The 15260-nt window shown below is 36.9% G+C and overlaps 1 protein-coding gene across 5 annotated transcripts in view; it reads right to left on the bottom strand.

Annotated features, from left to right (window-relative positions):
• The window catches only part of SRBD1 (S1 RNA binding domain 1), a 123168-nt gene that overhangs the window by 42028 nt on the left and 65880 nt on the right, over nt 1-15260 (bottom strand). For all 5 annotated transcript variants that reach the window (XM_071739443.1, XM_071739446.1, XM_071739445.1 and 2 more), the window contains exon 17: nt 5151-5233. In XM_071739443.1, coding sequence (XP_071595544.1) covers nt 5151-5233 — 83 coding nt within the window. The remainder of the gene's footprint in view (nt 1-5150; nt 5234-15260) is intronic.

Below are 15260 nucleotides of genomic sequence, written 5' to 3'. Positions count from 1 at the left end.
CCCATAATTAACTGTTTGCCAAAGAGGAGTGATAGACTTTAATATGAGTGGTCTGTTTATTCTGAAATACATAGAAGTGAGCATTTGGTATGTTTTGACACAGTGTATAAGCAAAGGTTCTCTTTGTTACACAACTGTTTCTATTAAAGTATAGTAAACCATAAGCAAGTTCACAAAACTGCAATTATAGCATAAAAGATCCATTCTATATCTAACTATGTATAAATTCACCATAGTCATACAGAAAGACCACCGAAACACTTTGTAGAGAGGTTAACAGGAGCTACAGAAATCACACAATATAAAGCACGGCTCCCCTAATAAGACCATCCCATTTTCTTAATCACCAAAATGTAAGTTGCAAACCAACATAAATGACTTTCAAAAAGCTTAATAAAACCCAATAAAGCAAACTCAAGTTTGAGGTTGTTTTGACAGTCACATCACAGAGATTTAAAAGACAGTGATGCACACTGTATGTCATCATATTCTCACAACATACATGAGTGATTTTCCTATGCTACAGAACTAACATACCTATATACACTCATATATCTACAGGTCAATTAAAAGAATAAAGACGTGAAATAAAATTCTTAAATACCCAATGAAAAATGTAGATTTCTAACTGAAAAAAAATCAGCCAGCTACAGTATTTTTCTCCATGTTATTAAATAAAAGTATACTGTTCAACAGATGTATAATCAAAATAAATATCAAGAAGGATATTCTCTTGCATTTCAACATTAAAATTGTGCACGTATTTTAAGGAAAAAATAAGACCAACCCATTTTTAAACCACATAGCAATTCTTTGTGATGGCCAATGTTCACATCATGACAAATCTTGTTTGTACTCACCAACTACTTCACAGCTTTTTTTGTTTTGTTATCAGCTTCCTATTTAAATACTAATTTTCAAGTTGTCATGTTAGAGAGACAGTACTTTGAATGTACCCAAAATATGGATTTTGCTGGTAAAGAAATATATATGAAGTTTGTTAAGCCTCAAAATAGCTCAACAAGCAACCCTATCAAGTTATATTTGCTAGGGCTTTGAAAAAATAGCCTGACAAGCAACTGCAAGGGACAAGCCAGACTTTCTTGTAGGAAAGACAACAAATGGAAATAATGCCTAGGCTTGTTCAACCTATACCTTTATCAGGCTGGCCCAACTGTATTTCATCTTATTCTTGCACTTAGAGATACCCTTGAGGTTCACTTCATCCCTGTATTTCTAATATTTTGCAATAGATCACCTCCTAGCTATTCAGTATTAACACACAAGTCAGTTTGTTCCAGATGAATAATTTTCATGAGTGTGCAGGAAAGCATCCTGTCACTGCAGGCTCCTACTGTAGGTTTAGAAAGGTGATGTCATGTACCATCTTTTGATGGAAAAAGATAATGATTAAGGAATGCAAACAATGGGCTACATGCAACTTCAGCCACATGCAGGAATGGTCAGTTACATCCTTCCACCTCATCCCACCACTTCTCCCTCCTCAGCATGAGTCTGCTTGGGCACAGGGGCAAGCAGAGAAGGAAAAACCCACACAGGAATGGCCTGAGACAGCAGAAAGTGTTCTTCACAGTCTTCTGGGAGAAAGGAAAAAAGCCCTTTTCCTTTGCAACAGGAACTGAGACATGACTTCAGTGAGATGCCTCGCTATTAAACAGCTGGTTGTAGATTTTAAGCTGAATTATATCCACAATACCATAATTATGACAGAACTGGCCTGATTAAGGAGGAAACGTATAAGAATAAAAGTGTTCCCTAAAGAATGGATCTCTCTTTTTTTGGGGGGGGAGGGGGAGAAAGGGAGAGGGCCAGAACCCAAGACTAAAAGGCATTCCAAATTTCAACTGAATAAAATGTTCTACAGAAAACAATCAAATGCAAAATCCACTGCATTTCTGTAAGGGGAGGAATACAGGGAGGAAAAAAGGCATTTCCAAATGTAATTGTTATTGGGCATTCCGATGAGGCTTTGTGAAACATTCCTTTGAACAGGTTCCTTCAGCATCATCTAGAAAAGCCAAAATTAGCTCAACTATTTTTTTTCTTGAAGAAATTGCTACTTAAAAGTATTGCTTAAGAATTTTATTCATTTGATACAAAGTATTACAGCTACATCTGACATCAAATATCCTTCCACTTCAGAGGTTACAAAACTACATATATTCTCTCTCACATCCCTGTGGATATTGATTTTCCAGATGTATTAAACAGTGAAGATGTTACCATGTACGAAAGTATATAATGAAGACATTCCTATGCTCCACAAATTATGAAGACCAAAGAGGGTGTTGCATTTTCAGGATCAGGCATGGTGTAAATTATTTATTATTATACACAATCTGTCAAAAATTCTGATTCTTAAACGCACACCACGTATTTTGTTCTTAGACTTCAGGTGAGTTTGAGCTCCTCCTTAGTTCTCTCTCACTGGTTTTTAGCATGACAGGATTTTGCATATTAAATGAACAGCAAAAGACCAGCCGAACTAAAGATAGTTCCTTAGCATTATTTTTTTTTCTCTGCCTTATAATACAGATCCAGATTTTGATGTTTTAAAAGTTTATTAGTTTAATTCTCCCATTAATTCAGAGTTTAATTTTTGATTTGTCTTTGGCAGGGACTGGTAGACAGAAAGTTAACACTAGTGATGTTTTATTCTCCTATCAAAAACTGGGTTTCTATTTGAGAGGAAAGAATTCTTTTGTCTTTAGGCACCTTTTTTACTTCTTATTAATTAAGATTTACTTCTTATTAATTCAATTCCCTAACCGCAATCTTTGTGAAGCAGCTTTGTTCTCCGCTCTCATCTACATCTCCAAGATCTTTTCAACTGTAGTGGTAATTCATCACCCAAAATCCAGTTTGCAGCATAATAAAGTCTTGAGCCACTAACTGCTTCTTCCCAATAAGAATTCAGCTTTGAATTGGCATGGGATGTGGCAAAGCAAACATATTCTGTATCAGGCTGAGTCCGGGCATCATCTTCATGTTTAACTACAGAAGAAATCATAGTAATATGGCCTGAAGGTGATAAATTAATTTTGGCTAAGTTCCTGTCTGGGAGGAAAGAACAATTTTCCTAATGAGATAAAGATGAAGGAAGACGAGGACCTTTAGGCAACTGGAATTTAGTCTGAGAGAGGCCCTAATAAATCAGGTTGTGCTTCTCTGTGTTTAAGGAAATAACTGTTAGGAGATCCAGAGCCTGTTTATTTTTCTCTGACAAACCTCATTTTCTTGGTAGTGTACAAACTCAGAATCATAACTGGAAATAGGAAAAAAAAACAGGTGGTCAAGTACAAGTTTCAAGTTTCTTGTCACCTAAAATAAGTAAACAGAAATGCCAACTGATGGGGTTTAGTTTACAGAGATCTGCTACCTGGAAACCCATGTTTACCCAAAGTATCCATAGCCAGATGAGCAGATTTGCTTGGAAAATTTGGTCTAAAAAAACCCTAGAAAATACCAACATTCTCACAAACATGCACATCAAGTACCAAGCAGCCAGGTAGAAGGGATCCAGAATGTCACAAAAACAGGAGCTAGAGAAGATGCAGTCCCTTCACACTGTAACCTTGGGGGGAGGTGGCAGGGGGTGCAACTTTTGAGAAAGCTCAATAGTGAGCAGCAGATTTAATGCACAACCACTTCACTTTCCTGTATAACTATTGTCACTGCTGATAGCAGCAGCTCCTGCCTAAGGGGTCACACAGCTGAACATACAACATTCCTCTGCCACAGTCAGAGGAAGCTACAGCAGGACTAACTGCTGTCTATCCTTCAGGACAAGAATGCCAAAATTTGGCTTTGAAAGATTCTTAAATATCAGTTTCAGGGTGTTTATGAAAGGAAATGCTAGGTTTTTAGTAACAGTGAACTACTGAAAGTAGCCATCTCCATGAAAAGCCAGTTACATTTTTGGTCTAGACTACACAATACATATTTCATCCCAGAAATTAAAAAAGCTACAGTCCACAATTAGATCATAAATTAAAATGTAATAAAACCTTTCAAGTTGTCTCGGATAATAGAAAATTCTGTCCTGAAATAATCTATATCTGAGCAATTATATCAGTCATTACTCTGGGACTCCCTGTACAACAAAACTGGCTTCTGAGATGCCAGAAAGTGACTGTTCTGTCTGAAGGAAGATCAGTCATAACAGCTCAATTCCTTTTTTTCCCTTCCCCTCACCCTGCCTTGAGAGAGTTCTCATGCCCGAGGGGCAGCAGAGCTCCTAACTTTGCTTTCAAGAGTGCAAATTTGCGTTCAGTAGTGTCTTATAAAGCTCTAGTACCTCAGAAAATTCTGTATCTTTGAGTATCTTACAGCTTCTGTGGTGATAATAACTCTGGCAGGAGGTGTATCTAAGGATTTATTAAAACTATGGTGAGGCTTAAAAATGCAGATTGCTGTGAATGAAAATATAGTCTACTACAGAGAAGAGTAGATGCTTAATTTTCTGTATGTTTTTTCTTACTCCTCTGTTTGGTAGGACTTAAGCCCATGTATAAATGCTTCCCTGAATAAACGCCTATATGCTATAAAATGACAATAACTTATGTACCACTTCTCAATAACAATAACTTTGTGAAGACACTTTGAAGATGAAAATTGCTTCTAAGAAACAACATACAAAAATGTATAAAAACTGTCAAACACTTTCCAGTTCAGCTTCAGTAAACAAAACTTGAAAACAAATGCTTTCATTACAAACTTTTAAGAAGGAATGTGCCTAATAGTACAAATTAATGGCTTCTAAATGGCAGATCAATATCTTATTGTATCTTACACAAAGAGCTAAAACCCCGTTGATGTAACAATACAAAAAAGAGAAAGCTTTACAGCTCAGGTTACCTGTCTGATTTGGTGGTTTCAATAGACTATACATTAGTTTATATACAATGGCTATACCTATAGCCATTTCAGTCTCAATCGTAATCATTAAAAGTAGAGCTTTAAAAAAAAAGGCTGTCAGACTCCTAATTTACCTACCATTCTACCAACTCTACAAAAGTCTTTTAAAGGAGCCATAACTAGTTAATAATTATAAAACAGCATTTTGATGATGCTCTGTATCATGACAGATTACTTGATAGATTAAATGATACACGGTATTATTATCTTACCTGATACATTCCAACTCCTATGTGTTTGGGCTCAATTTTCACTAGCTCAGCTAATGGGTCTTGGACACGTCTAGCTATGGAAACTGAAAAACAGAATTATAAAACAATTATGGTTTTTATCTGAAAAATCAAAATCATGCAATCGGTTTTGATATATTTTTTTTAATCTTCTACATATTTAAGATCTTCTTTTAACCTGGAAATAATGAATAATATAACAGAATCCTTTTTCACTGATAGACAGGGAACATGAAATGTACATTAATCAAATGCTCTAATGGAATAATTCAAGCAAAGACCTAAGGAGATTTCAAGCTGTAATCATGACATTAAAAAAGTTTTTTCAGGCTACAGTTAATAAATAGAACTGTGTACATTATATTTTCCCTTGAATCCATACTAAATGCTCATATAACATTTAAAATTGAGCTCTGAAATATAACCTTAAGCCACAGGTATGCAGAAACAAATAAACTTTTAAAAAAGAATGGAGCAACTGTTCATCTACTTATTTATCTAATATGGTAAGGTACACACAACATACCTTCATATTATGTATTTATATAATCCAACCATAAAATTCAGTGTTCACTTTGAAAATGGTTTGGGGCTTCACTAATATAAATTGCATACCAAAACACAACAGTTTGCAATCTGTCATCCTTATATCCTCATTTAAAAAAAAAAAAAAAGCAGCAGTTTCTAACATCTCTGGTGCCGTTAAGAGCACATGGAAGAACCTCTGGCCTTCTAAATCCAAATGTTGAATCAAGAATGCATTTTTAAAGCCTATATTTATTGATAGATCCTTTACTTAATAAAATCTCAGAAAAAAAACTTATTTGCAAATGTCAATTCTCAGTCCTGGCCTAATTATAATTCTGCAGATACTGGGTTACATTCAGTATTTGCAATTGTGCTCCCTTCCCTATACACTCAATTAGAAGAGTTCTGTTCTTCCAGGATTATATTTTTAAACTTTTTCCTCCTGAATAAAGATAAAATAGGTTGGCCAGTTTAGGAGCTCTTTGAGCATTCATTTTACCTAATGAAGTAAACACTGATGAACAGTTCATTCACCCTCACTGCTGGTATTAGTCATTTCAAGAGACATTTCTTAAAATTTATTTTACATTTAAGTTCATTTTTAATCAAATCAAGAGAGTCTTAAAGGAAGAACAGACAGGAGCTGGGAGTTAAGTTATATGCATGGTGCTTTGCTTAACAATACATACAAAATATTCAAACAGGAAAACTGGAAGTATTTTCAGTGGTCAATAGCTGATTTTACACACACACACATACACGATGATCTTTAAGGTCCCTTTCAATCCAAACCATTCTATAATTCTAAGACCATGATTATGATTATCATATACATATGATATATACATACACACTCCAAAAATAAACCCTTTTACAGAATCACAGAATTATTTAGGTTCAACAGACCTCTTGCAGACATAATCTTGTCTAACACCCCTGCTGAAATAGGGTCAGCAAGAGCAGGTTGCCCAGGAACACATCCTTCGAATATCTCAATCGATGGAGACTCTGAAGCCTTTCTGGACAACCCATTCCAGTGTTTGAAAACCCTGATAATAAATTAATGTTTTCTGGTGTTCAGACAGAATTTCCTGTATTTCATTGCGTACCCATTGCCTCCTGTTCTTATAGAGGGCATTACTGATAGAATCTGCCTTCCCTCCTATTAGGTATTTTATTTGTTTAGGTATTTTATCATAAGGTCCCTGAGAGCCTTGTCTTCTCCAGCCTGAACATGGCCACTTCTCTTGTATGAAGGGTGCTCCACTTTCTTGATTATCTTTGCAGCCCTAATTTAAATAGCAACAACCACTAATGCAAGGTGTTGAAGATTTCACAGCATTTCAGAAAACGATTGGACTGAACACTGATACTTGAGGCCAAAACAGCAGAGAGACCTAACATTTATTGCAATGCAAGCTTCTCAAAGCACAATGTGAAGTTTATCCATTAAATGCAACATTAGAGATTTCACCTTTAAAGACCCCACTCTGCTAAATGCACAGTTAACATGAAGTTCACTGCTCGGTCATGCAAGACTTTTCATATCCTTTATTATCTATTTTAACCTAGGCTGACAGTGGCTGTTTGGTAGCTAGGGTCAGGGAGCTCTGTGTTGGTGACATCTGATATTCCTGCATCTCTGATAGAGCAGGTCTGAATTAAAAGGCCATCACAGATGCCTTCTTGTCAAGGAAAAAAACAAAACAAAACAAAAAACCAAAATAACCCTAACAGTGTTAAGTACACTGGTTATCACTTTGAGATATTAGGTGGCATCTATCACCACTCACCTAAAAAACAGAAGCTGAGCAAAGCACCACTGACAGTAGTACTGATTCAAACCAGGAAACATCTAAAACTAGGTATTTCTTCTGAATGTGCTTATGTATAGATACTATACTTCCCTTTCAGTAAACTTTCTTAATCTCAACTTGTTTAATAACTATAACACATTTTAGAGGATTTTCTTTTAATTACACCTAATGGCAAAATGGATCAAAAGTTAGATTTTGCATCAGCTGAGAGCAAGCATCTCTCACTGTCCACATTTGCTTTCATTACATCTTTTAAAAATAGACAACTACATGCATAGGTTGATAAAGGAATTTTCCAAGCATAACCTGCTCCTGGGAACCTTCAATTAAAGCAAAATCTAGGCTATTCTTGTCATAATAGCTAGGTTGACAATGCTGCCATGTCCCTAGGAGGCTTCCAGCAGAGGACCTGATCCAGCAAAGCACTTCAGCACAAATACATGCTGGTATTCCCACTGGAACTAGAAAAACTATTCCCATGCATGAAGTTATACAGACATTTAAGTGTTTTCCTGGATCAACCCTAAAAGCTACAATATTGAAGCATGAAGACCCACAAACAGTCATTTATATGGTCCAAGGGACACAGCTCCCACAGCCAATGCCAGCAGAACAGCTGACCTGCAGAACTGCCACTACAGCTGCAATTTTACTCCAGAACTTTTCAAATTCAAACCAAAAGGGAGCACAATAGGGAAATGCATTCCCTGTACATGCAAATTCAGTCAAGACAAGCATTCACTGTCTCTTGTACAGACAAACCCACTTTTTCTTTGTTTCAGTAGGCAATAGGCAAATAGATCTTTTTAGGGGACAGTGAGGTTCTGGTCTGGTGATTTGATCCATGTTGTTGGACTCTTACTGAAGCTGAGTCTGACTGAAATTGTAAGGGCTCAGTGCAAGTACAAGGTCTGCTACCATGGACCAGGCAGACACAGTAAAACCTGATGGTCTTACATTTTCACCTCTAAAATTTAAATCAATCCATTTCAAAAAGAATGGATTATACTAACCTCTTTTACACTTTTACACTGTTTATATGCCTAAAGTGCATTTCAGGAATGGCTAGAAACCATGTGTTTATACTTAAGTGACAACAAAACAGCTAATGCATTCTCACTTCTACTGTTATTAAGTTATGCTTCATTTTCTCTTAAGCAAGTACAAAATAAATGATGGCACGCAGGGCAAAAAAACCCAGAAAATCAGACTTATCAAAAGTAATCAGCAGAACTAAACATGAAAAGCTTGAGGAAAAACTCTTAAAATAGACTAAGTAAAACATGAAAGAAAAACCCTATTCAATATTAAACAGAGTATTAAGATCAGAATGACACAGCCCTTTACTACAAAATCATCACAAGAATTGCAAACGTGATAGATGCAAAGCTTCAAGTTGTCAACTAAGAAGAAAACATTACTGCAATACTTGGAGTGACAGTAACATATTGTGCTGCCATGCAGTAAATCCATGTAAAATTTTAAAGCTTGGGGGGACAAGATGGCCTAGGTGGTCTTTTGACTTTTATGTAGATGAACTTTGCCTCCCAATGGAATGAGAAATAAAGATTACAGAAAATGCATTTACTAAAACCCTGTCTCGTCATGACGTTCTCTGATGTTTTGTAAAAATGGCAATTAAGCTGTTTGGTGGGCTCAATTCACTCCAGGCTTTGGTTAGTTGACAAGAAAAAGCCATCAGATGAGATGGTCCAGTATTTTTGCCTACCACTGATGAGGTGCAATGAGAGTATGATGAGCAAAAAAGCCTTGATAAGAGTTGCCCGCGCTACTCATATCACTCTCCATCTCTGATTTTCACAGAAAATAAGGAGTTTTACTAAGATGTTCAGTTTCCTAATGGCTAATGAGCAGAAGTCCCTCAAGAATTTGCAAACATACTTAATTATCTGGATCCTCCTTTCTTAAGAAGACCAAATCTCTCTTAATTTCAAACTGACAGATTAAAAATTAAGACTATTTTCCTCACGTGTTCAAATCACATAACTTTGTTTTTACTAGTATTTTCTACAGCAAGTGATATAATTTTTTCACAGGGAATAAAAAGGAGAGTTTCCACTCCAGACTACTACTAACAGTTTTCAGGCTAAATCTTTCCATACTAAAGACTGAAAAAAGTTCCCACTCTCAACAGTGAGGGGCAAAACCAACATAGCCAGCTTCCAACTATGTCTCTAAATGGTATCTAAACAAGGGCCATGCCAGCTGACAGCCCTAAAAAATACAGAATTAGTGCTAACTTCTTAATTAGGCTACCTGCCTCCCCTCAGTGATGGAAAAGATCTAAAGCAATCATTATGGCCCAAATCAGATATGCACACTATTTAGGATGCAAAAGCAGCTCCAAATCTTGTCAGCAACATAAGAAAACTTATTATAAATGGTTTAAATCTCTGTGCCCACTTCAGGGGCAGCTTGCCAGCTTTTGCATTCAGACACTCACATATTAAACTGTTTTCCTTTTGCATTGCTCTATGTAAGAGCCATGCCATAAAGCAGAAGATGAATGGCTGTTTATAGGGTAAGAGTGAAAATGAACATACAAAGTTCTGCCAAAGGCAGTGTGGGAGACTGCCAGGAATGCTTATGAGTGGAAGAATAAAAAAAATAAATAAACTTATTTCCTTCAGTTGCAGTGCCATTCACATGTTGATTGCCACTGAGAGTAGAAAAATGTTTTTGGCCCAAAGTCTGAGATGATGGCAGTCCTTTCTTTAAATACATGGGTCTTTATATAAGAATAAAAGTATGACCCAGTCAACAACTGTGGCAGTTTAGCTATGTCATATGAGTGGGAACATTTGTTTCCGTTTTGAAACAATGTGAGGCTTCCAGATGTGAAGGCCATGGGTAGTTTAACCAATGTTTTACAAATAAATAGATGGCAACCAGAATCTATTAGGCTATAATTAGTTCAACCTCAAATTTGTCAGAAATGAGAACATTCTGTATTTCTATTATAGCAGTATTCTGTTCTTGCTGAGACATGCTACTGTAACATCCAAGTAATTCATCCCCTCTTCTATTTGAAAGTACCCAAATCTTTCAACCTCTCTGGGTTGAAACTTCAATGTCAATGAAATAAAAAATTAATACATTAAGGTAATCACAGACTAACTTAAAAATGCATATGTAATTAGTGTCACTATTTCCTACAAGGGTAGATATGGAAACATTACAACTTACTAAATCTTTTTATAAGGCCTATTATTATGTTCAAGATCAATTACTCTCCATAAGTATCTGAAATAATGTTTACTCAATGATCGATTGTTCAGGTTTCCTGAGTCCTGGAAGCTTTCTATCCTGTTGACCTGGATTTCACCCTCCTTGCAAAGGATACAGTGAAACGTACAGTAGTCTTTTCATTAAGCATTCTTTCTCAGTAGGTCAGGGTTTGTGACACAGTTTTGAATCCTCATATATCTTCTTGGTGGGTTTAAAGTATGCAATTTATTTTAAGCAACTGTTCAACAGCTGCATTTCATCCAAAATTCTTCTGTGGCAAGTGAGCAGGTTTTTGTTTTAAAAAGGTTATATTTTAGTTTACTTTAAACTCCATAAAACTGATAATCTGTTATTTGCCTAAGATTAATGAAATAATGAATGACAATGTTCTATTTATTTACTACAAAAATCTTTAAAATACATGGCTTGAATACAAAAAGGAAGTAAAAAATACATTTAAATTGAAAACCTCTAAAAGTGAATATTGCAATGCAGATTTATAATACCAGTATTTCTCCAAGAAATATTTCTTAGAGGCACACTCTCAAAAACACTTTTCCCAAGAATACGTCATTTCTATATCACATTTTGTTATCTAAGGTGAGATGAGAGACGTATAATAATTTAATTGAAGCCTGATGTGATTTTTCTGTCACAGAAATGAGTTATCTTACAGCTTGATAAAGATTCAGAGAAATCTTTCCCCATCTGCTCAGCTTAAAAGGTAGACATTGTAAGTATGTTTTTCACATTCAGACTGCTGGTACTAATTTTAACTACATCACCATATCATTGATTACTGCTAATACTAAAAATAAAAAATCGCTTTAAGTTCTGTACTAACAGGAGTTATTTATGTATATCAACCAAAAAATTAACCTTTCATAAGTGATCAGAATTTTCATTCCTGTGCCTACAGTAAGACAAGCAGCTTTGGCACGTAACGCACCACACTGATGTGTTAGAAGCAAACCAAATCTCTTTAAATTGAAGAGCATCCTTGTATTTACTTTTTCTGTGGCTCCATGCTTCAAATAAGTAACAAAGCCTTCTAAGGAAAATATATAGGCACACACATACACCGAGTTACATCCAGAGGAAAGGAAGAAAATAATTTTCATAGCTCTTTCATGCTAAGGGCAAGTGGCTTTACCAGGGTCTGGACTTGACATTGCTTTTAGACAGAATAGGTAGTATTTTTATCAGTTTATTCAGAAGCACAGTAAATAAAAGGCCAAATCTGTTTACTCAGATCCATCTGAGCTACAAGAAATAGGTAAACAAGAGGAAGGCAAAGTGTGCACTTCCCATCTTTCCACAGAGCATGCAAAGATTACACATCAGTTGCAAACATTTGTACATGCACAGAGAATGATGCTCAGGTAAAAGGTATAAAAAACCCACACAACTCTGCTGGAATAGTGGAAAAGCTGATCCAAAACAACCAGGCATAAGAGTTCTCACCTGGATCAAAATAATCTCCCGTTTTAATTTGGTAACAAAGCAGAAGCCTAAGGGAATCTAAGTGGATCTTGATGTTGCAGATTACAGAAGATTTAGCTTCTCTGTTCCAGCCTACTACACTCCACAGCTTCAGAGCAAATGCAGTGCCAGTGAGCAGCATGATAAGGATCACATACTATCTCGTACACATCCCACGAAGCTTGAACAGATAGGAAAACATTAGATTTTTGTCTAGAACAACAAAAAAGAACATAAACATCTCTAACACTTGTAAAACAACCCATTCAGCACTGTGCCTCTGCTTTGGAGTAATTCAAGCCCAATTTTCTTCAAAATCCTGATGCAGGCACACATGTCCATCACAGCCATAAGAGGACCGGTCCTTTCCAGACTAACTGTACTAGGGTTTGTTTTTAAAAGTTATCCACAGAATTTCTGTTTAAACTGTAGAACCTATCCCATGCCTCGAGATGAGCTTCTCCTCATTAGTAGGCACCGTTTCCTGCGGGGAGATAAGGAGCAAGACCGTCCTTACCTATTAACCTGGTTTGGGCCAGGACAGAGTGAATTTTCTGTCTTGTAATTTTGCTTTCAGCTAAGCCTCTTGTAAGTAGCTGTACTTGCTGAAATGAACAGCCAGTTTCTCAGTCAGTGTCTGCTTCTAGGACTCGTAATGCTTGATGTTTAGTGTCTGCACAACCAAGGCCCCTGCCCAGTTCTAAGGAACATCTTATGCTCCGTAAAGAGAAAAGAAGTAAAGAGGTCACACCTGCAACCTTCCTTTAGGGAAGACCAGACAAGACAGATGACCAAAATAGACCAGGGTATTCCATCCATATGTGTCATACTCGGTATAAATTTGAGGGATCATGAGGGTCAGCCCCTTTCTCTTTGCCCTTCTTCCCCTGTTCCTGTTCACTTTGGCAACCTGGGAGGATTCTGTCTGTTTGTCTGTCTGCGGTCCCAACCCATGCCAGCCTGAATCTTTGTGTTCCCGCCTCCAGCTCCTGACTGCTGCTGACTCCATGAGTCCAGCCTGGACTTTCCCAGGGCTGCCCTGCAGCCTCGGTGGTTATGTGAGAGTTTTTGGGGGAAAGAGGGAAGGAACATGGTATCAGTTTTCTGCATATTTGTACATATTCAATCATTTTTCCCTTTTTTATCATTACTGTTTCATTAAAGCCATGTAATTTAGTATCCAACCCATAAGTCTCTCTCCCTTATACTTTCTATCAGGAGGGGGGATTAATAGAGCATCTGTCATTTGGTTAATTGCCAGCCCAGTGTTAAACCATGAAAACCATCCATTTCATTTCTAACCATTGCAGTTTTCTTTCCAACACTGCACTTAAACTCATTCTTAAATGCTACAAAATACAGCAGATGAAAGATGGAATACAATTTCATTTTGTACTGTAATTGCACACAACCCAACTAAACAGGCTGGCAAAACGTTTTAATGGATAAAAATTCAGTGTTCCCTTTCCTTTCTTCTAACTCCTTCTGAAAACTTGGGGAACTTGCACCAGTCCTCTATGATTAGCTGCAGAAGGAAGCTTCCACTCAGAAAGCAGTATGAATGGTTTAACTGTAATACTTCTTTCCAATAAAGTTTTTGAAAAATGACCTTCTCTCCTCAATAGCCAAAGGGGAATAGTGCTCTTTTAAGAAGATGAAGAAATTAGCTCAAGTAGACATCAAGGCACTATGTCCCACACATCTAATCATCAAATTGTTTTACTTTCCTTAAGATAAAGTCAAAAGAAATTATATTTTTTCCAATCTCTACCTTCTACTTGCTGGTCAGTATGACAGCTCTGAACTGCACGTCTCTATCTTTAACTGCACCCCAGGGAATAAAACCCTGTAGCATGACTGTCACAAAGTCCTAACAAGCCCCCAAAGCCTATAAGGCTTTCTTTTGCTAGGAAAAGTGCAAGTGGTGTGCTGAACTTTGAGTGTACAATAATCCAATGTATTCTGCCCTGTGGAGAGGAGACAAGCAGATGGGATTTGACAATGTTAAGGCAAGCTGTGCTGTGTGACCTTTTGGTCTCCTTTATCCTCAGAAATCATACTTTAAAAACAACATAGTTTTTAAGTGTTTCTACAGATCATACCTGGGCATGTAGCATGACACACATACTTGCCCTGTTAGTATTCCAAATCTTCGCAAAAAAGTAACTTTGGGTAATGTTTTATCTACATATATTATTTTCCTACCTGGGTGCCAGAACTGTTTGGTCCTGACAGAGGACCTCAGGCCTTTCATGTCTGAGTAGAAAACAAGCATTTCTTGAAACTGTTGGAGTAGACAAGCCCTAGTATGTTGGGTTTGTTTCAGCAGTTGAACACAGATTTGCAAATTTAAAACCAAATGCCCATGATTGTATTAAGGTAGGGAAAAAAAATCACACCGGCTTAGCATGAGATCTCTTCTGACAAGTGATTACACAAACACTGATGTCTGAAAAATTCCATGTTTCTGTGTGCCAGCCCTTCAAGACGAGCCATACCTACTCACACTTTCTATATATTTTACGTGTTCCTCCATGATCTTCCCATTTTGTGTAGCCAAACTTGTTCAGATGAAGCTTTTCCAACAATAAGAAACTGTAGAAGCGGAGAAGCTCTGAGATGTTATGGTCACTGACACCTGCACAGACTCTTTTTATTTCCTGCCCCAGAAGACTCATTTTCAGTAGGCTCTGCCCACCTAAATAAGCCCTTGGGCAATATTGTATTGGACAGGATGGATAACAAAGAAGGTATCAACCTTTGGAAGATAATTTAATTCCAGAGTTCACAGGCCCAGGGACAAGAAAAAAAACCAATTTGACACTGACTATCTACAAGTCCATCTATTTGACAGATGAGTGCTCCTCACCACTGAGTCTTTTTTCTTTGGCTCATGCAAAGAATACCATAGAGACAATCTTCCCAAATGCTCTGATAATGAAAGAAGACTTGAGAGGAGGAGAATTTACTGGTAAACTTGCAAGGCAAAGTCACTGTTCACTGAGCATGGCACTTA

This window comes from Heliangelus exortis, chromosome 3, assembly GCF_036169615.1.
Source record: "Heliangelus exortis chromosome 3, bHelExo1.hap1, whole genome shotgun sequence".
NCBI classification, from domain to species: domain Eukaryota; kingdom Metazoa; phylum Chordata; class Aves; order Apodiformes; family Trochilidae; genus Heliangelus; species Heliangelus exortis.
Note: the sequence above shows the minus strand (reverse complement) of the source record. Positions and strands in the feature narration are given on the sequence as shown.